General features: G+C 37.7%; 1 protein-coding gene across 1 annotated transcript in view; it reads left to right on the forward strand.

Annotated features, from left to right (window-relative positions):
- CIT (citron rho-interacting serine/threonine kinase) overlaps window positions 1-22,498 on the forward strand; it is a 74,309-nt gene that overhangs the window by 7,701 nt on the left and 44,110 nt on the right. Inside the window, exons 8-14 of the mRNA XM_076353365.1 lie at window positions 387-540; window positions 8,039-8,219; window positions 15,509-15,614; window positions 16,487-16,630; window positions 17,992-18,111; window positions 21,690-21,860; window positions 22,132-22,185. Coding sequence (XP_076209480.1) covers window positions 387-540; window positions 8,039-8,219; window positions 15,509-15,614; window positions 16,487-16,630; window positions 17,992-18,111; window positions 21,690-21,860; window positions 22,132-22,185 — 930 coding nt within the window. The remainder of the gene's footprint in view (window positions 1-386; window positions 541-8,038; window positions 8,220-15,508; window positions 15,615-16,486; window positions 16,631-17,991; window positions 18,112-21,689; window positions 21,861-22,131; window positions 22,186-22,498) is intronic.

The raw sequence follows: 22,498 nt of genomic DNA on the forward strand, positions 1-22,498 counted from the left end.
CAGAAGAAGAATCCATTGAGATCTGGCAAATAAAAAGACATCATCCCTGGTTCAAAAAATCCTAAGCCACAAATCCCTGGAAGTTTGGGAGAATTTTCTGGGGAAGTGTCTTGTTTTATTCTTCCACTTGTGTATGGCCATTGTTCAGCATAAGATGGTGATCTGGGTCTACCATTTGTCTCATTGGGTATGGTTGTTCCTATGTTCTTATCTTTACTGCAGTAAATGCATATGAAAACCTGTTTGGAAAAAATACACAATGCTTTTATTTGCATGCTATAAATATTTATTCTTTGTGCCTGACATATCTCAGAATAATGAAACTTAATCTTACTGTTCTAAGACTGTTTTCCTACTGAGCAGAAATCCTTTTCTTTCTAATGCAGAGATTTCTGAAGTTCCCAGAGGATGTGAAAGTTAGTAGTGAATTTCTTGATCTGATCCAGAGCCTGCTTTGTGGGCAGAAGGAAAGGCTGGGTTATGAGGGACTCTGCTGCCATCCATTTTTTTCTAAAATTGACTGGAATAATATCCGTAACTGTAAGTAGAATAATACTGCATTTATAAACAATTTCTGTTTCTTTGGGTAACATGAAAATTTGTACAATGTGAGTATTTAATTGTGTTTGTTCTGAATAATTATTCGTAATGAAACAGGATTGTGTCCTGGAGCAGGTGTTTTTAACAAAACAATTCATTTTGGTTTTTGGATAGGCTATGTTAACATCTCTCAGGTGAAAATTGTAAGGTAAGATGAAGTTTAATACAATTCTATATGAATTTCTGATGGAATTGCCGTATTACTGCAAGCACTGGACTAGAAAATCAAAATGGTCCTTTCCATGTCTTTCCTCAGATTAAAATGCATCAGTATGTTCTTTCAGGCCTTTTCCACCTCAATTTGCTTAATTTTGGCTTAAGCTTATTATTTTTTGTTGTATCTTCAGATTTCTCTATTATTGCTTGTGATCCAGCTTCATTTAAGTTTGGGTTTTTTTGTTGCTTTTTATTTGTTTGGTTTTTAGCTCCTGTAGGTGATAAAATGTCAGTGGTCATAGGGGCATTGGATTTTTTTTCCTCAAAGTTAACATGGCTAATACATGATTAATTTTTTGTCAAAAATCTGTTCATTTCACTAGGAATGGAATAAAATCAGTGAAACATAATTTTCTATGCAGAAAATTGTTTATAATGCTATGGGAGCAATGGAATTTAGTATTTGGAAGTACTGAGGCACCAGCTCCATGGCGAAAGCATATATTTCACAGATCATCAATGATCTATGTATGAGTACCTGACTTGTGTTGGACAGTATTTTAAATTATTTGGACTGTAAGATTATCTGGGCAAGGAACATGTCTGCCTTATATTCTTTATCAAATATGCTGTAAGAGCAATGATTGTGCTCCATTTTCCATGATAAATTGCTAAGCCAATGCTGCTACTTTTGATGACTATCTCAGCACTTCAGCTGTCAGCTCCACAGAATGTTTACTCACTTTTCTGTTGATTCATTAATTTTAAACTTGTGGAGCTGCTGTTCTGCTAAATTCCATTGTTTCTGCCCTTTGAGAGCCATTGAACCTTGAGTCTTTTTCATCATTTTAGCATACATTTCCCAGACTTCAGCTCGCTCTGCCTTCTTTCCCCAGAACCCTGCCTAAGCCACCAGTTTCTGTTTCTGAAATTTTTGTATTGCATTTGTATCATATTATCTCAGATCTGGAAAATAAATGACACGTGAGTATATGTTCTGGTGTTTCCTTGGCAATCGTTGGTCCAGTATTCACACGACTGCACAAGCTAATTGAGTGTTTTGCCTTTTCATGTGACAACAGTGATACTGATGGACAAGCTGGTAGGCAGCCCTGATGTGATTATAATGTCGAAATAATCATTCGGGATTTAAAAATCCCATTTCTGTCTGCAGCTGGCCAGTGGATTGCATCATTCCCTGTAATATCTGGACCTACCTACTGTGAAGATTCATGCAGTTTTGACCCCTGACTTCGTTGTTATGTCTCAAACTTCATAAAACCCCACTGTAACTAGCACAAAACACAGCGGTCTGCTTGCTTTTAGTAGCAGATTCAATGTATCACCTGTTGCTTTGCTCTCTGCAGTCATTCTCCATTTGCTGGTTTATTCAGGGCAGTGTCGCTGTCATTCTATTCAAAACCCTTGTCGGATTTGACCCGGGCTATCTAAAATCTAAAAGTTTCTTTCTTATCTTGCCCTCTGCTGATAGTGGTGTTTAACTGGAGCAATGGCAGCCTGAGAAAATTAGGAAACTAGTGAGTGCTGGAAGAGGTCACAGGATTTAGATTTAAAGAATCTCACTCCCTCAAGTTAATCTGGTCAAAGATTTTGGGGGTATGGAATGTTGGACTCGATGATCTTAGAGGTCTTTTCCAATCTAAATGATTCTATGATTGTTAAATAAATTCTGTGTCAGCATGGTCAGACTTTCCTCTAGTCTATAAAAGCAATGATGGTTTTTCCTATTTCAGACTGAGAAAGGTAGGGAAAAAATAGGTATCCTTGCTTTGCAGGTATTTAAATGATCATGCTGGGAACTCCAGGATAACCATTCTTAATGCACCGATTTTGGTTAAGAATGTGTCATTAAGGGGTTTTTCAGTGTTACATTTTGTTGTCATGGTAACCTATGAAACACTTTTCAGTAAACCCCTTCCCAAAAGACAGTTTTCTCTAAAAAAGCTCCCGGCTTCCTTGGGTTCAAGTAGCATGTGTCTGTAGAAGCAGCTTTTAAGTTACAGAAACAGAATCCAACTGTTAAACCTAAGGTCAGGTTTAACTGAATCTGTCTCAACAGGTAATTTTCCCCTTCCTTGGAGTATTGTACGGAAACATACTTACAGATTTTGCTCTCTGTATTTGTTGATTTCTGCTATTTAATGACTTCTAAAGCTTCTAAAAAACCTCCCAAAAACCAGACACCACCACACACCCCCCAACCGAAAGAAAACAAACCAAAACTTTTGAAAGATTGTGTTGATTTACTTGACAGAATTTTCTGAAAATATTTTGGAACTTATTTACCTAGAATAAATGTATTTCTATCTGTGTTTCAGCTAAATGATCAGGATTTTAACTGGAAAGTTGATAACAGAACTATTTGAGTACTTGATAAGTATCTAAAATCAGAGGTAGAGAATGGGGGATGACATACTTGAGTTATTGACAACAAGGTTGCATTCTGTATAATTTGGGGATTTTGTTAATCACCTTTTGTTATTTGAAATCCATAAATTACATCAGCTGTTTAATTTGGAACCAAAAATCCGCCTGCTGAAGGCTAGGTGAGAGATGGTCAGAAGGCTGTCATTGTCATCTAAGCGATATGTATGTACAGTATAAAGAATCTTTCATTTTAAGAATTGTTTTGTAACTGCAGTCCAAGAGGTCTTGAAAACGGAATGTCGTATTTGGACTTGCATGAGGGAACTATATATATGAGATGAAAAGAATTAATGTCTTGTGCAAATGGAAGAACTTGAGAAAGTGTTGGAGACTGATTTTTAGGCTGTCTTCTGCTATTAAACAGGCAGGAACCCAAATCTCATTGTTCATTAGTCCAAGACTTCCTTATCCTTGTGAACCCAAAGTTGTCATTCAGTATGTTAAATGAAACATCTCGATGTTTAACTGCTGAATGCTTGCCTTCAGAAAAACGTCTTGACTTGTTTCTCTAAGTGGAGATCACTTTCATGTCAGCTTGAAGATCACTTTTATTAACAGAAATGTATGTGTTGGGTCATTGTCTTGACAGAACAGAAAAGATGTTAAGGTAGTATTGTATAGATTGGTTAGAACTAGTATAATGCCTTTTTTAAAGTGGTCTTAGAGAAAGCATCCTTAAACTATGTGTCTTGGACTTTCTATTTTCTGTTTTTCTTCCATAACACTTTGCTCAAATAGGCCTCTTAAAGCCTGAGGAAGAGTAATGCCTAACCTACTTAAAAAGGCTGTGTGGATGCTTTTCCTCAGAAAGCACGTGTAGATCACCTTGTAGATCAAGAAAAGACCCATTTTTATTCTTAAGAAACGTTCTGTATTTCCTTTAAATTTCCTATTTCAGTTAAGTCTTTCACTGTCCCAGGGGAAATGCAGTATCTCTTTTCTGAATTTGCATGAAAATATTTTGAAAGGATGGAAAGACCCGATTAAGGCAATGCTCCTTGAACAAGTCATAAATACACACACTAGTGCAGAGTTTAAAAAAAAAAAAAAAAAATAAGAAAAGCGACTTTCCATAAGAGACATTTTATCTAATCTTAATAATAAACTGGTTAAAGTACTGCAGTGTATGTGTGGTGGTTTTGGTTTTTGCTTTTTGCTTTTTTTTTTTTTTTTTTTTTAAACTTAGCAACCTACAACACCCCCTTTTCCTCTGAAAGTCATTCTTTGGAACAGATGGAAGAGGATTACATCCTTCCACAAGTGGGGAGGTATCTAGGCAAGCAATTGGCTTTTTTAAAACATGCAGTTCTCTACAAGATACTTTAAATGGTAAACAGAACATGTACGTTCGTTTGTAACATATCGGAGACAAAAAGAGGTCTTTATACCAGTTTGTACGAGTGGAAGCATCAGGTTTACCATCTCTTTGAGTAATAGTTTTGCCTCCCTTTTGGCTGAGCCTGAAAAAAGTGCAAATTTTTCACCTTGTCAGATGCGATGGCATGGTTTTAACATTTAGTTCTCAGAAGCTTATCTTGACCTCCACTAAAGGATTCTTCCCCTTAAAGAAGCAACTGATGAGCATATCAATATATTTGCATTTACCAATCTTCATCTTGCTCTGAAAATACTATAGTTGTGTGACAGTCCTCTGATTTTAAGCAGGAAATAATTATTTAACTAGAGATTATGTCACCATGTGACCCACATTTGAGAACAAAATGGCTCGTCTGTTTTAGCTTGTTTTTACAAGACTACTCCATTTATTTTGTAGATATTTTGGACATCAGTCAAAGGACTCCATAGTCTTAGCAATAAAAGACTATGAAGAAGCTACCAAATAATTAATAAAATCAGACAGAGTGGGTCTAGCTTTTTTTCCTTAAAGATATTCCCTCTTACTCCTAAGTGAGTTTTCCTCCAGTGTCCTGAAACTTCTGAAGAAGTTCTGCTTCTCATTTCCAGTCACTGTTGACAGTTCAGACTTACTTGACATCTAGAGGTGTTTTTGTTGAATGACTGTTCTTTCTAAGTTTTCTTTTTAGTTGCTACTATTTCTTGATACCAATATTGTAACAAGGTTATACTGCAAAGTTCAAGAGTTTTTGAACTGTTAGTCATGGATTTTCAGTGAATGCAAAATAGAGGGCAAATGATTTTTTCATTATTTTTTAATCTAGTGTTCACAATTCTTTGTTCATGTCTTTTATTAAGCATTAGAGGAAACTGTAGTGTAAAACATTGTGCTCTTTAAACTAGTTTTCCACAAGCCCCAAAGGTTTGCTCTATCTCACATTCAGTTTTATCTTTTTGCATCCATTGTTGCCCTATTGAGTGCTTTTCATCTTTTTATGTGCATGTTGATCTTGGGCATATTTAAATTATATTTCCTTTTATGCATGTGGTTTGACTAGGAATTCTTGTTGTTGGTAAGAGGAAAGACTCTTTTTAATTGCAAGGGCTTGAAGATGACTCTTAAGATCTTCTTAGCTAATTTCTGGTGAGAAGTAAGGCATTAGATCTCTCTTTCAAAGAACAAGTTATCTGTCAAACTCTGAGGAGTATATGCCAGGGTTGTTATACCATTATAGAAAGGCAGCTGTGTTGTTTTTTGCTACCTCTTTAAGAAAGATTCTAGACTTCCCGAGATGAAGTGAATAGTTTGCTGTTTTCTCTATTACTTTACCTCATAGGTAGTATCTGTCTTCAAAGACAATGTTAAAAACCCCATGGCAACCCCTTGCTGTAAGGGGATGTGCAAAGTTCTTTCAGCAGAGGTCCTAAACGGAAAAATATTAATTCCTGAACTTCCCCTCCTCTGCTATGAATTAACTGTAACTTTGGGCTTATATTTACATTAAAGATGATATGCTTACAAACTGTTTTCTGTTGCTTCTCTGTTTTGATCATTTAGAGCATATGAAAGAGTAGCTGGACATTATCCTGACATGAAGTGAATTAAAAAAAAAAAACACAAAAAACAGATCCCAATCAACATTCCAAAGCTATGTTTACAGTACATAAATATCAGCATTATATTAGATCTAAATTTATATTATAACCAATAAAATAGCAGAAATTAATAAATTCATGATATTGACAGAAAAATTAAATGATCTGGGGCCAGTAAGTAAAACGGCTTACTACAGAACCTATTTAATTTGTATATTTCCCCTGTTTATCTCATTCTAATGTACTTGGAACTACTGTACGTGAGCAGCATCCTATCTGCTTCATGGAATTTCTTCTCACTTCCCTGCTTGGGAGCAGCGTCAGAATGGCTCCTTGGGGAGCTGCTAACAAAGCCTGCGTGTGTAGTTGTGATTTGGCAGTTTATACAGACAGATTTTTCTTTTTTTTTTTTTTTTGGGCTATTAATGCTGGTCTGGTGGGTAGTTTAAGCGTACGTTTGTCTAGAGAATTAAGAGTTAAAAAGCGGGCTGTGAAAGGCTTTGGCAACCTAGAGGGAGCTAGCAAGCTCCAGCCGTGACTCATTCTGCCTGTGTCAGTCAGATAAGCATCAGCATCTGTCACGAATGCGGGCAGGTAGGGTTAAACTCCGAGCATGCAGAGAGTGAGGAGCAGGGAGCCTGCACTGCAGGGGTTGTAATGTTTATTCCCGGTTCTTCAATTCTCATCAGCCCTTCAGCTACAGGAGATCTATACTGGATCCATGGTAACGGTTTTAGCACACTACACTTCCATCAGCGTGTGACAATGGGCTGTGTTCTAGTTGGTGGCTGAAGAGCTGTCTCCTTTATAGAGCAAAAAAGAGATTAGATTTGCAGTGAGTGAGGACCTGAGTGATGAAATAAATTAAAAAAAAACAAACAAAAATAAAAACACCAAACCCCCCAAAAACTTAGAAAATGTGATTTAATGAGGTAGAAATTGCACAGCAGGCTTTTGTGTTCATTCCCTTCACACACATAGCCAAGCCAGCAGGTAGCTCGGGTGCTGCACATCATTGAGAAGAACTTGTTCTTTTGTTCTGTTGGTTAATTAAACTCAAGCAAATATGAGAAAATCAGCTGAAATTAAGCAACTGCTTAACAAGTTAAGTGGTACCAATTTAGAAATTATAGTAAGAAATACACTGTAATTCCTGCTATTTATACCTCTCTTTAGAGCTGATTGTATCAGAGCCAGACTGCAGTGGTGTCCCAACAAGAGTTCCAGATCTTTAACAAGCTCTTTTAGAGAAATAAAATCTTACTGATATTTCTTCCCTTCCTAAAGACCAGTTAGCTTCTGGTAGCTATAGTTTATTAGAATCTTCCAGGGGAAAGACTAGTTTGCTGCTGATTAGAAGCCCATGCTGGGAAGATTCTTGGGAGTATTAAAGGGTAGATATATCCCTTAGATGACTAGCAAAGGATCAGGCTACATTCTCACGTAGTGTCACCAATTGGTTAGGTTGGAGACATTTTCTTTTTCTAGATGAATCAGAGTTGAATTACTTTTAGCTATATTACAGTAATGATTTTCTTAGCCTGGTGCTTTGATTTGATTTAATGTATGTGTTTAAAAAAAACCAAAACAAACCTGGGGAAAAAAAAAAGCAAACCCAAAAAACAACAATCCCAAATCCCCAACCTAAAACCCAGTTTAATCAGTGTGGGAGACATTCTGCCTGCAGAGTGGTAGCCATGTTGGTAGCTTAAGGGTTAATCTCTTGTTGCTGTAATACGATTTGAGAGCAGCAGCTCAGTCTGCTTGTGTTAGCAAGATTAAAAGCAGGAGCTGCAGTGCCATCGCAAGCACTGAATGAGTGGGACTGTAGCAGAGTGAACTGTAGCTGAATTTTGTCTTTTCTTCTTGCTTTTTTCACCAGCTCCTCCCCCCTTCGTTCCTACTCTCAAATCTGATGATGACACCTCAAATTTTGATGAACCAGAGAAGAATTCGCGGGTTTTATCCTCTACGCGCCAGTTGAACCCAGCAGGCTTCTCCGGTGAAGATTTGCCATTTGTGGGGTTTACATTCATCAAGGCATTAGGGATCCTCAGATCAGAGTAAGTACGAATTCCTGCTTAGGTGGACAGGACCACTGGAAAAATGTGAAGGTTTGTTACAGTGGGGATGGTGTGTGTGTGTGGAAAAGCTGTTTCAACTGGCCTGTACTCGGCTTTAGGGAAGCTGCCAGATTCTGGCTTTATCTGTTGCTGCTGTAGCTTGTGCATGTCCTACTGTTCTGTGATTATTTCTGGGATGAGGGGGAGGGAAGAGAACGGAAAGATTGATTCTAAAACAGTTATTGTTAAAATTGTTGTTCAAATACTTTGAATTAGTTGTTGCTGTTAACCAGGGAGCAGTAGGTGATCGCATTTCTGGTATTGCAGATCCCTGAAAGAAGGAGAATGCTGAGGAGTTCAGAGATGGAAAAGTGGGGGGTTGTTATTTTATTGGGTCAGAGAGTGGGCACCAAGTGCTGGGGATGTGTAAGGCTGAATCAGTGATCCACAGAAATGGAGCTCCACTAATCTGGGAATGTGCAGCGATGGGTCAGTGAACAGGAGAAGGAGCTTTACGGCAGCTGACTGTGTGCTGTTGGGTCAAGTTAAATACGAAGACTGCTGTATTGTGTGTTAAGAGACTGGAGATTCACATGAAGTATGCACGGTATGTGTTTGTGGAGGCAGGTAAAGATCTAGAAAAAATGGTTTTCAATTGAAAGAAAACATGCTTTCTGAGAGAATGGAGTCGGAGAAAAAGAAAAATATAAATAGTGTATGGTATAAACCATTTGGTGTGGTGGGTGGTTAGTTTCTGATGATAGAGCTATTAAAAAAAGTATTAGTGCAGTACGTTAAGTTGAGAAGTCCTTACCTCAGTATCGTGAGGCCTCTCAGGAATGCAATGGCTTTAGCTGGGTTAGTGACTCAATGCACTAAGGCACTGTGTTTTCGTGTCAACCATCGTTCGTTGCTGCTAGTGAGTTCCCTTAAGGGACTTCGTTGTCAATCTGTCTTAATCAAGTTTTCATTATTTTTGTCATATTGGTGGTGATAGTTGCTCTGCGGTAAGTGTGTAACCAAATCTGGTGATACTGTTGACATGTTTGATCTTGCCCACGCTGTGAATCAAGGTTATGTGATGGTTATGCCAGTAATAAAAAAGGAATCTTTGATTGTCCCTTATCAGCAGAGTTGCTTTTATGACAATAGAGGAAGGAAGGGAGAGGACATAACAGCCAAAAAAGTATTCTTTTGGTGAAATGATCTATCTAATGGTCAGCAGAATTAGAAAAATGGAATGTTATGTCTGTAGATACCTGGAGTTAAAATCTATCTTGATTTAGGAGTGAAACAACTTACAGTGTTATCTTTTCTGCCTGGGGAACTGCAATCCATCTATCAAGGCTACATGACCATTCACGACAGTCAGAAGAGGCTCAACAGTGACCATAGATGTATGTATGGTAAAAATGTATATGTAATCGGGGCTCAGGACTAGAACTGAAGAGGAGCGTGAGGTAAAGTCTCGGGAACAGTGGTGTAACCGTGCTGGAGGCTGAAGGCTGAAAAGTAATATAGATATAGCAGATTAATTAATATGCTTTCTTTGTGGAGCTAGTACCGAAGATGCGTATTGAAGTTATAGCTGAATTTTGGTAATAGATGAGAAGGGGTACAGCAAAAGAATATAGAGATTAATGTGCTCTGGAGAAATTTTGACTGAAGTAAAATTTCTGCTTGGTGTGGCCTGTTTTTTTTCCTGAGCTGGAACAGAAAGACATCATGTACTTAATTTTCCCCAAAATAATTTTAATATAAGTAGATCTTAGATCTCTTTTTGAATGAGATCTCGATGAATGCACTTTGATATTTTTAGCAGTAAATACTTGCATTTTGTTCTAAGAAGGTGATTTAAATATGGCAAAGAGTGTACGGAGACTTGAAAATATCTGTATTTAAATAATGCAGTGACTAGTTTATTCTCAATATCACTGCAACACTGGGTCATAAAGATAACTTCTTTCTTACAAAATAGTGTGGTGTATGTTTTACTTGAGGAAATAAAGTACTGTTTCTGCCCACACTAGCTTGAATATCAAATTCTAGATGGGGAAGAGAACAGTAAATGGGGGGGTAGGCTTATCTGTTGTGGATTTTGGGATGTCTTCTCTGGAAGGTCCTAAATCATCAAGTTTATCAGTCCAGAATTTTTCTTCTTAAAATCTTTCTTCCGAAAGTCTAACCCTTATGGTTGCTAAGTGATGCAGATCTGTTTTCCTGTGTCTGCAGCATGATAGCTCTAATGCCTCTAGTGCTGCTCACAGTTAGGCCGGGCAACTGCAGAGTGCCATTAAAAAGGTCCTTGAAACTTTCATTGCTTTTAATTTGAGAGCTGTAAAGCTATGAAGTTTAGGGTTATACTCTTGCCCTTGTTCACTGGACAGTAAGAAGCCATAGCCGAGCTAGGAATTTCAAATACTTCAGATAAAGGACAGTTGGAAAAAAAAGGACAGAAGAAGGATAAAAGAAGTTCTCTTTTCCATTCTTCTCTTTCTCCCAACCACTTAGGGCTAGAAGGGTTCACCTAAGTCACTTAGACCTGTTGCCAGAAATTATATAGTTGGTGTGTAGTTTAGAAGGGTCCATTGAATGAAAATGTTCTGTATGTTGTCCCATACCGTGAGTTTTGGGAAGAATTTGTGACCCTGTAACAAATGTAAGATCTAACAAAAGAGCAAAAGGCATGACAATAATGTGTCGTAGGAAGCCATCAGGAGAAATCAAGGGCATTGCTTATGTCGTAGGTTCCTGTACTAGCAAAGTGTTTGTTAAATAAATCTCCTATATGATTCTAAGAACTGGGATTGGGCTGCAGAGAAGGACCAGCTAACTCCTTCTCCCATCATGGCCTCTGAATTCTTGATTTGGGGGAGAAATGCCTGTTTGACTGCAAATTTGGCTGCTGGTTTGGCTGTGAGTGTGTGACTGTGACAAGATAACAGGCAACTGAGAGTTTAATTCCATTAAAAGCCAGCCCCACCTTACTTCCTGTCCCTAACTGCGGCTGATCTCCAGTGCTTAGAACAAGTGAGAAAACCCCGTAGATGCCAGAAATATGCATCAAGTGGTGAAATAAAATTGTTCTTGTCCTTTGCAGGTGACTAGCAGAAGCCCTAAGGCATAAGATAAAAACATTATAAATCCAGGGCTAACCAAATCTACCAAAATACCTAATAAAAATAAATACCTAATAAAATATACCGAAATACCTAATAAAAAAAGTACCTAATTAAAAAAAATAGTTTATGATGTAAATTTTTGCTTGCACTGTCCTCTCTTAGACTGGAGTAAGGAGCTAAAGGGGCCTGACTACTTATGATACAAAACTTAGGTTAGTAGTTTAGCAAATACTTGCTAAACCACAACCTAGAGCTATATTCCCAGGCAAGGCTGACAGTGGGACTAGTACCTAATCTCAGTTGCTGATACAGGGTTTTATTTTTTTTAATTATCTTTCAGAATGTCATAAATGTAATCCTAGTAATTCTTGAACTGTGGTCTGTGAGGCTTTGGTAGATGGTCCAGATCTTTTCTGTAGGTTCCTAAGAAGTGGTATTTTTCAAGATTTCTTTTTTTTTTCCAAATTTTAAAATTTGATATGGATTTGTGATTGTCATTATAAAATACTGAGAGTTAAAATGGGCCATTCTTCCTAAAAGAAGGACTACTGATTTCTTCCAACAGTTTGTCAGGTTCTGGTAAACTCTTTCACCAAAGATAGATTAAAGAGGAAGCAGAGGATGAGCATACCAAAAATATGCTTTGCTTCAGCTAGCTCTATTCACAGATTGATGGTATCACTGTTTGGTTTTGGTTGGTTTTTTTTTAGGCCTGAGCAAGCATTTACGAGGGGGCGGAAGGTACAGATGAGTATAATGCTAAAAAGAATAGAGCATGAGGGACGGGGGATGAGATTATAGGCATGTTGTGTGGGGGCCAGGATTAGGACAGATGGTGTCAATCGTTGTGAGAAGGAAGAAGCATAGGTGAGTTGGGGGTTTATAAGAGTGGCATAAAAGGACAAAGAAAGGTATGATGCACAAGAGGGGTTAAGATACGAGTTCAATACCTCAGAATCATCTCATAGCTTTTCCTATACTAATACTTTTTTCTTCATCTCAGCCACATTAAGGCTGGAGGAGTTTTTACACAACTAGCACCATTTCTGATAGTTCTGCTGGTTGAGGCTGTTGCTGATCTAGCTGTGAAATCACTAGCTGTAAGTTAACCTGTTTTTTAGTCATGCAGGCAGTGCTTCTTTTGAAAGTAAATTGGCACAGCTAGTGCTATCAGCGCTTGGTACTATAGACTTGAATTTGGCTGGCTTTTTTTTTTTTTTAATCTTTTATTGCAATTTTCTTGTTGATGTGTGCTGGTTACCTTTTGTTAATCTTTTTTTTGCACTTCAGAGGAAACAGCAGAAACTGCTCTGTTGTGCTAAGAGAATTGATCCAGATGTAGCAGTTAATTACATGAAATATTCTGAGATGGTACCAGCCTGAATGATAGCTTTGCATCATGGCTTTTGATGTCGGATTGTATGTGTTTAATTTCTGAGATGATGCTGACTGAGGAAGAATATAAGTGCCCCAGCAATGTGGGTATTTTCCACCTTGTCATGCCGTGTTGAGAGCTTATATCACCATGACAAGGCTTATTAGATTAGTCACTATTCCATTTCTTTTGATTTCCTCTGTCTGCCCCCTTTCTGATACGTTGAAGGTTGTATGGATGTTCATGAAGTTGTTCTAATATAATTTGTACACAGGAAAGAATTACTGGGAAAGGATGTCTCTTAAAAACTGTGTCCAGTGCTAACTGCAGTCAGCTTCACTTGGGTATAAGATGTACTGTTTCCATGGCAGGAAAATTGTCCTGTCACCAGGACATATATTTTTAAGGGATTTCTTCCTCCCTTTAGACAGGGATGAGGAAGAAAGATTGTAGTTCTAGTTTGTAGCCTTCTCTTTCCTTACAAAACTGACACCAACCCTGAGGAGCAGCTCCCTCTACAGTCACCTGATGAAATTCAAACTTCTGTCAGTGCTGGTCTCCTGGGCTCTGTCCCATCCCATCACTCCTGGCTGAACAACGTGTCTTTGCAGAGCTCTGTATCTTCTTGCCTGAATCTGTGCAGTGCATATGGATGCTTTAAGCTGGCTTGCTAGGAGAAATTTTTGAAATGCAAAATGGTGCCTGTAATATTAGGCTCCAATTCTTTTAATAGCAAATAAAATAAATAAGCAAAAATAACAAATAAAATTAGCCCCTTTAGGGAGGTGAAGTAGAAGCAGCAAATAAAACCAAGTCTGTGAGAACTGGCTAGAGTTTTCTTAGGTAATGTCCCAGCTTTGAAAAGAATAAAAGTAAAAAGGTGATGGATAATGTTGAAACTATAATAAAAGAAAAAAAATATAATTGCTTTAGCCAGTACAGTTCAGACCTGTAAAGCTCAATTTTTATTATAAAAAGATTTTCAGACTTGTCTCAGTACACATTTGCAGCTATTTACATATATTTGATTAACATTTTAAAGCAGATTCCTTAGCGTCTTTTTTAGTTAATGTGAGCTTTAATTTGTATTTTTAGACTGCTTTTTCTCAACTATTCATTTTTAGCCTTGTTTGTACACCCAGCTGTTATGGGATTTAATATGCGTCTTTCTCAGATGGTTGCCTTTCCTCTGTAGGAGTATAGACATGCTTTATAAATTGATTTTTAAATATGATAATCTGATGGATCAGATTGATTGGACCAGGACAAAAGGAATGCTTTACAAAAGCATTCACTTCTAGCATTTGTTTTTTATTAAGTCCTGATCATATATGTATTGTTGACATGCAGGATTCTTTCTTCTAAGTTTTTCCACATCAGGTTTCTGAAGAAATATTAATATTTGACCTTTCAAGGCAGAATTGGTGGATTTTGCTATGTTTGTTCGCTAATATCAAAACAGTGTTTCCTAATGACTGCTTAAGGTGGTGGTACTGAAGATCTGTTTTGATACAGATACGTTGCTGCAGCATTTTCATAAAAATCCATATGTGTCTTTTTTTGTGACTATCTTGCATATCTATTTGGATTAAGGAGTAGATTTTTCTCAGAAAATGGTGGTGATGGAATCAAACTTTCCTTGGTGTTAAGAAGAGACTGTGCTGCTGCGTGTGGGTGTATGGCTATATGCAGAGAGCTGCTCAAAGCTCATTTCTCTCCATGGGGATAACTGGCTGCATACCAAACTGTGGCCAGGAGAAGCAGAAAGCAATGTGTGGGCAGACTGTATGATCCTTTATTAGCACCTTCATTGTACTTCTGCATTTTCATCCATCAGTTAACACTGGTTCCATCATTAACTGCTTAAATATCTAGTTTGAATCGTTTTATGTGAGGGAGAATGTGATTTTTAAAATTATGTTTTGATGTGTGTGCTTAATTTTTTGGTTGCAAATTACACATTTAAGACTGCAAAGCACTAAAAATATGCTCCAAAACATTGAGTGGCTTCCTATCCTTTTCTAGAAAGAATTTAGACTAACACAAATGGTAAACTTCTTAAATGTTGAGTCCCAATTAGACAGAAAGCTTAAGAACATGTAAATATTTTCCCCAGGTTTCTGGAGCCAAACTGTTTTGCATAGTACAGTTAAGTTGTCTCATGAAAAAAATTACATATAAGTGGAACTCTCTGAAGTTCTGCAGTGTGACTAATCATATTGATATTGATTGAGTTCGTAGGGGTCATATGAATTGGGTTAGGAACGTTTCAGTTCAATTTTGATTCACAGAAGGTAAGGAAGGATATTGAATTCTTCTTCCTGTGGTACAGATTATGACATGTTAAAGTTTTTAGGGCTTTTGTACTTTGATGATAATTTTAAAACCTGTTTAAAAATGAAGTACAAAATAAAAAGCAATTATCTGAAAATTTGTTGTCTTTCCAAATTGGTTACATTGACTTTATGCTTTGTTTTTGTTACACTTATAAATCCATACAAGTTAAGCAAAAATGTTGCTGTGATTTATTGTTTTGCACTCTGACATAAAAGTCGCTGATGGAAAATATTAATATTGTAACTAGAAGTACACATGGATTATTTAATAATGATGTACTGTCATCGGGTTTTATGGTATGTTTGATCTGAAATGATGGCTGTTAGACTGTGATTGCGGCACCTTCCTTTTATCCTGGTATAAGTAAGTACCCAATGACTTTACCAAGGCTGCATAAATGCAGATTTCTGTACCTTTTGCCTATATTCATGTGCTGTTTGGCTTTGCTCTTTTAGATCTGTTTTTTCAAGTGTGGATTCTCCAGCCAAGGTCAGCTCCATGGAAAAGAAACTTCTTCTCAAGAGCAAAGAACTCCAAGACGCCCAGGACAAGTGTCACAAGGTATTTATTTATGCGATTGGCCATCTCCATTGCTCCAGGAATCTGCAACCACTGTATGTCCAGGGATCTGTCAGATGCTGCTGATCATCCAGACTCGTGGTGGGCAAAGTGCTTTTCCTTCAGTGAGGTGGCTTCCTGTCCAATACAAAGGGAGATGAATTTAGGCCATGCTATTGCTCTAGATACTTTTATCTTAACAAGAAGTGGCTCTGGATTTTAAACAGTCCTTTTCTCAGCGTGACACAGACAACTGCTTCTTCCTGCAGGCCGTGCCTCTTCATCATACTCACAATTACAACAGTACTGTTCTGAGGTTCTCTTCCTAACTCATCAGCTTCTACTTACGTAACTGTTGTCACGTCACTGGTTATGGTGAACATCTTACAACAGTTGCTGTGCTCCAATAAAGGGAAGCCGGTGGAGTATTTTTAAAACTTATTGCTTGTTTGAGACTTTTATGAGAGTTCAATTACTTTTCTCCCCTCTCTGTTCTGGATTTGACCATTTGCTCCTGACAAGGAGATGGGGGGAAACCATCTTCTGGTCCAGCATGGATTTGGGATAAGGTTAAAGTGACCCATCTCTGCAAGTCAGGTGAAAAATGATTGTGTCTTCTTTGCTAACTGGGGTTCGAAGAATGGCTGAATATGAACAAGCAGCTTGAATGAATGGGGTGACTTAGACTTACTACTTGTCCTTAAGAAGAACTGTGCATTCCTGGAGCAGAGACAATGGTATTGGACTTTAAACACCATTTGGAGAAACATAGCTAGAAGTCTCTTGGAGACAAATTCCTTACAAAGAGAGCTCTGAAAGTAGCAGTAAACAAAGCTTTTGAAGCCCCCTTTATAACCTCTTGATATTTATTGCAGATGGAGCAGGAAATGACGCGGTTGCACCGGAGAGTGTCAGAGGTGGAGGCTGTACTTAGCCAAAAGGAGGTGGAACTGAAAGCCTCTGAGACCCAGCGATCCCTCCTGGAGCAGGACCTGGCCACCTATATCACAGAATGCAGTGTGAGCCCTTACAGCAGTCCTTTCAGCTCTGAAGGCCTGAAATCTGGTGGTCTTTGCCTTTCTCTTCCATCATGGTTTCAGTGGGGTACTTGATGGAAAGAAAATAATATGTGAGAGGATATCTGTTGAATATGGAGCCCTGAATTGTTTGCGGAGGCTTGCTTGATAGTTTTAGTCAAACTTTGTTTCACAGTCATGTGCTTAGAACATACAGGAATAACTACTGTCCTGGTCTCGCTGAAACTATTTGTGATGTTTGTCTTATTGGTTGTGCTAGAACACGCTTGGGTTTGACTTCTTGCAGGTTTCTTAGCCAGAAGAGGATAGGGCCTGACCAGTACCTAGACAGAAATCTTCAAGGACAAATAAGAAGATTAGGAAACAATGGTGTTGCCTCCATCTGTGGTATTCTGAGTTCAGACTGATCCAGTTCCCCAGCATCATGTCAGGGATGATGCTAGGACAGGTGCTATTTTTTCAGACAGAATATAAAAATGAAGCCTTAAAACTGTGTCTTCAAAAATCATTTGGCATTTTTCATGGGAGCTGGAATGTCTGCCCAGTTGTCCTGGCAAGATTCCAGCGAGGGTATGTTCATTGTAGTTAATAGTCTCTGTATTCTTTCAGTTGGATATAATATTCTGTTTCCTGTCTCGTACCAAGAACAAAAATCCAGATAATACTCTGTTTCAGAGAATTGAAAAGCATTTCTGATGGGTTTGTTTGTTGGGAAGCATATCTTAAAATGGGGCTGAGTGATTTTCCTATACCAGATGCTACTAGGTAAATAAATAAAATGAAGTTTGTATCTTTCTGTTGAAGAATAATATACAGTTCATAGGAGGACCACTGGTCTGTTAAAATTTGCAGGTAAGGTATGTGGTGAGATACAGAAGCAGCTCTTCCGTTCTTTGTAGAAGTTTAACGATGATTAAAGGATTTAACTGACTTAACAGCAACAAGAAAAATGAATAGGCTTGTTGGTAACATGAAGTTGAAGGATTGTATCTAGGTTGTGAATTAATAGTGCTAGATAAAATATAGATAAATGCTGTCAATAACGGATGCCTTTTGTGATCTCTATTTGCGTTTTGTCTAAACCTGATGTGACGAAGTAGAGATTTGAACTCGGATTTCAGTGTAGTAAACAGTGTTTGTAAAATGGGCTGCTTCTATCCAGAGAGAAGCAGCACTGGCCATGAATTTCTTCAGGGTTCCATCACTGGTGCCTCAATTTTTTTTTTGTTTGTTGTTGGTGGTGCCTCACTGCAGTCGAGGAGGCATTTGTATAGCTAAAGATCTTCATTATACAGCCATCTGAAAAACCAAAGACTATGTATTGAACATTTTGCTTTCTGCAGAGCTTAAAGCGAAGCCTGGAGCAGGCACGGATGGAGGTGTCTCAGGAAGATGATAAGGCACTACAGCTACTTCATGATATCAGAGAGCAAAGCCGAAAACTGCAAGAGATCAAAGAACAGGTATACTTGTCTCTTCGGGGAGCAGAGTGGCTATCTACACATAGGCATTCTTGGCATATTCTAGCTCTGTTGCCAGGATTACGTTTTATGTTGGTAGGCTGCAATGACTCCCAATCTGTGTGTTTTCACATGGTTTCTTAAACAAAATGGGAAGCAACAAAATTACACTTTTGTGTATATTGCAAGTCAGCACAAACTCCAAACTTCAAGTTTTTCTTTTCCTAGTCCTGAAAGTCCTTTGTCTATAAACCCAGCTTAGGAGAAAGTTGCAATGCTTTAGTAATGTGCTGCATTAGAAATGAACTAGCCATTTTAAATGGTCAAGCTATAAAAATTTCACAACAAGTTCATGAATATTCACCTGGGAGAGAACTGAGCTAGCCTTCATTGTGTGTTTTTTTTTTTTCTTCTTCTTATCTGGCCATTTAAAATGCTTAATAGTCTTTCAAAATAGAATCCGCGTTGCCTAACTGTTCTTTTCCTAATTTAATCTATTTGCAAAGTAGATGTTCATATTTTTTTCCACCAGAAGAATGTTGAAAATTCATTAATCCATACAGTTATTCGTAAGGAAAAAAAAGTCAAAATTAAATGAAAATACGGTGACAAATGTGGACATTTTTAGGATTTAAAATGGTCTACAAGACAGAACCCATTCAGTTTTATGAATTAATAGCAACATATTGTATTGAGAAAAAGAAATTGAAATTTGCTATGGCATTCAAACAATTCTTTGCAATTATCTGTTGTTGTTCATCTTCAAAGCACTTTACAAACATCAACTGTCTAATTTCATAGTGTTTGAGACAAGGAAGCCCAGAAACCTTGGTAATAATTCTCCAGACATGAGCAGCTCCTATGTAAAAAGTAATGAAATGCAAAAATAACCCTCTGGATGTCTCGGGCCCCTACAGCATTCTACAGCATTCTTCTGGATGGTTGTTTTATGTAATAGAGGGATCTGAAGCTCATTACTCTGTGTTCTGGTGCTTTGTTAGCAAAGTTGCTTTAAATACTGAAGTGTAGAACATTTTTGGTGATGATAAATATCAATAGATTCTTAGGCAGTACAGATGCATGTAACAGGAAAAATAATGCAAGTAATTTTTAATCAAATATTTTGTCCCAGAATCTTTTAATTTGGCTTGTGAAGATTCACGATGACATAAAAATGCTGCTTAGGTCAACAAATGAGTTTGTAATATCCTGCAGACTTTCATATCTGGGGTGGTCTTCTGAGCTATCTGAAACTCACGTGCAAGAACACTGCAATAAAATATGCAGAGATGTTTTTGCTGACTCATACCAGCAGGTGGATTTTAGCCATTAAAGACTTGGGTCATTATTTTTAAGTCAGAGGGAACTGGTAGGTGAGATGGAAGAGTCCTTTACAGTTTTGCTGTTGAAAACCTGAAGCTTGAGAGAGAACGCGTAAAATTAACAGCAAATCAGAATCTTCAAAAACGAATAATTAGGCATTTGGTATTTTCAGGGGAAGACTGTAGGTTCAACTTAACCCCAGGTACTTGAATAGAAGAGCGTGGTGGGTTTGTGGTTTTTGTGAGGGTTTTTTGTTTGTTTGTTTGGGGTGTATGTTTGTTTTTTGTTTGGTTTTGTTTTGTTTTAACTAAACCTGTGTTCTGGTTGTTAACTTGGTGAAGACCCATATGAATAGATGAACTTGCAACAAATCAGAATCTATATTTTTTGAAAGGCCCACTCATTTGTATGCAGCTACCCTGATGTGATTTGCTTCAGGTATATGCCCTGAGCTTTGCCTGTCCGTTAATATGTGCTTAAGTACATCTTGATAGTTTTTAAACTATGACCGATGCATATGCAAGAGGTATTGTTCTGTGTTGGCTTGAGTGATGCGGCCTGTTCCTCTGACCTGACCATGAGATTTATTTAAAGATAGTCTTGCAAACATCAAGAAACAAGAAAAAATGAAATATTACTAATTATCTCCTCTTCTTCCTTCTTTTCTCCCTCCCCATTCTCTTCCTTTCCCAAACACTCATTTTCACAGTGGCAACTGTAGTCATACCTGTAATTCTTTGGTCAAGTGTTTGCTGATATAAAAGCTGAGTATTTCAGGAAGTCTTAACAAATTATGATTTCTGAGCAGAACCTTCAAACCATTCTGCCTTTTTTTATTCACAAATGTGTTTGTATGAAACGAATATTTGCGTTAATGTATTCTCACTTATTATAAAAAGGGTCTAACTCTTTCCAGCAAGAAAATAAGATCATCCATAGAGAGACTAACTGGAAAGAGTAGGTTCCCTGTCTGCCTTACAAACTGGAGAACTAATTTGGGGATTACAAACCAAAGAGCCATTCTGCCATCCTCCCCATAACAGATAGTAACGCAATCTGTTAAAGACCCAGCTTCTTTAAATATCTGCATAAGGTCTCCATGTTGCTAGAGAATCACAGGCTGACATTAGGGTCAGTGTTCACACAATCACTTGTCTAACTATAAAGACAGCTGGCTGTCTGGAAGGAGTGATGACAAACCACAATTTTGACATGAGACAGTTACTCTTTTGAATATGGGGGTAGTCAGGTGCATCGCAAGATGTTAAAATGGAAAGAAAGATAGACTCCCCCACTGTCAGTCCTTCATAATCTTTTTTCCTAGCTCTTGATGTGCATGTTTTCTACTTGTTCTCAGCTTCATTAAAAATACTCTGGTTTTGGTGTTTGTTTTGGGGTTTTTTTTGTTTTTGTTTAGAGTAATTTTATAAAATGTACACTTACAGGACTTAGTAAATGCTAAATAAACATAATTAAATTCTTTTTTTTCCAGTAAAGATACGAGAAGCAATCTCGTGAGCTAGTCTCAGTTGGAGTACCCAGTCTCATTGAAATAGTCAATTCAGATATTCTTTTCTTCTCCAACCTCCCCCATCCAAATGCCCTAACTTGTAGTGTCCTGTATGGGGAATCACTATTTCTGCCTGTATAGGCAAATATGTTTTATGGGCAATGTGATTTTTAGACAGTTTTTCTAAGTTAATATTTGAATTTAGGTTGTGTCCCATAAGAGCAATATGATCCTTTTTAACTCTGTCAAGAGAAAATAACTGACGGCTAGAAGCCACAGTATGCTACCCCTCTGCTTCTCCTTCTTTCCTTTTACCCAAGCTGTGCAGATCTGTGGTAACTGTCATGTTATCAGCCTGAGAAAATATATCTTGAGGGAGCATCTGGGCACTTAGTAGAGACATCAACTCAAAGGCACATTTCTGTTTCAGAAATTAGAAATGTAAGTAATTTTTATCATTTGTATGTAGATGTATGTATGTGTTTCTGCAGTGAAGCCACTCTCAAAAAGTCAATGTTTTGACTTTTATGAGGTATTGACTTGAAAATGGCAAGACTCAAACCAGAACATCATGGATATGTTATTTCATTTAGGTCTTATTGTTTTATTTTGTACTTTACTTTTCTTCCACATATTCTTAAATGCGCCTCTTGCCTGCAATCAGTATTCCAGGATCTGCTGCTCCAAGTATTTCCCCTGTTGCCTCTAAAATGTAATACCTTTTCCTTCCCTTCCACCACAACTACAGGAATATCAAGCTCAAGTAGAAGAAATGAGGTTGATGATGAATCAGTTAGAAGAGGATCTTATTTCAGCTCGCAGGCGTAGTGATCTTTATGAATCGGAGTTGAGAGAGTCCCGACTGGCAGCTGAAGAATTCAAACGTAAAGCTACTGAATGTCACAACAAATTGCAAAAGGTAATTTAGGCTTCGTGGGAGAGGGGACTGATGCTTGCTTGAATTTCTAGTGCTGTTTTACACACACACAAAAGTTGTGTGTGTGTCCTCTAAAGATTAGCATGGTTTGTACAACTAATACAAAATGTCTTTCAATTGTACGCTCAGAATAATGTAATTTATACTTTGTGTAACTGCTCGTGTTTAAATTGCATGAGGTGATGACTGGATAGAAGACCAGTGTACTACAACTTTTCCTGAGACTTTATTATATTTTATATTTAAGTTACAGGTTAAAGATCAAGGAAAAAATGAAGCAGGAGAGTTGTATTCCAAATTGGAGAAGGTATGCTACTTCAGTGTCCTGGAGTTTGCTTCCTGGGTCTTTCATATTATGCACAGAAACCAAGAGTGTCTTTGGCTAGTCAATGGCATGCACAGCCTCACATCCCTCCCTATTTTTTTTTTTTTTTTTAATCTTTTTCTTGGTGTGATTCACTGTTCTTTCTGGTTTGATATAAAGCTGTGTCTGGATATCCTGTTCTTAATGGATTGTGTTCAGAAGCTAGGCAAAGACAGGCTATTATGCGTAATCCAAGTTTGGAGTTAGGTTAGTGATACATAAGGGTTTTCTTTATGAATAAAGAATAGCAAATGAA

The sequence above is a fragment of the Aptenodytes patagonicus genome, chromosome 15 (assembly GCF_965638725.1).
Source record: "Aptenodytes patagonicus chromosome 15, bAptPat1.pri.cur, whole genome shotgun sequence".
Lineage (NCBI taxonomy): Eukaryota > Metazoa > Chordata > Aves > Sphenisciformes > Spheniscidae > Aptenodytes > Aptenodytes patagonicus.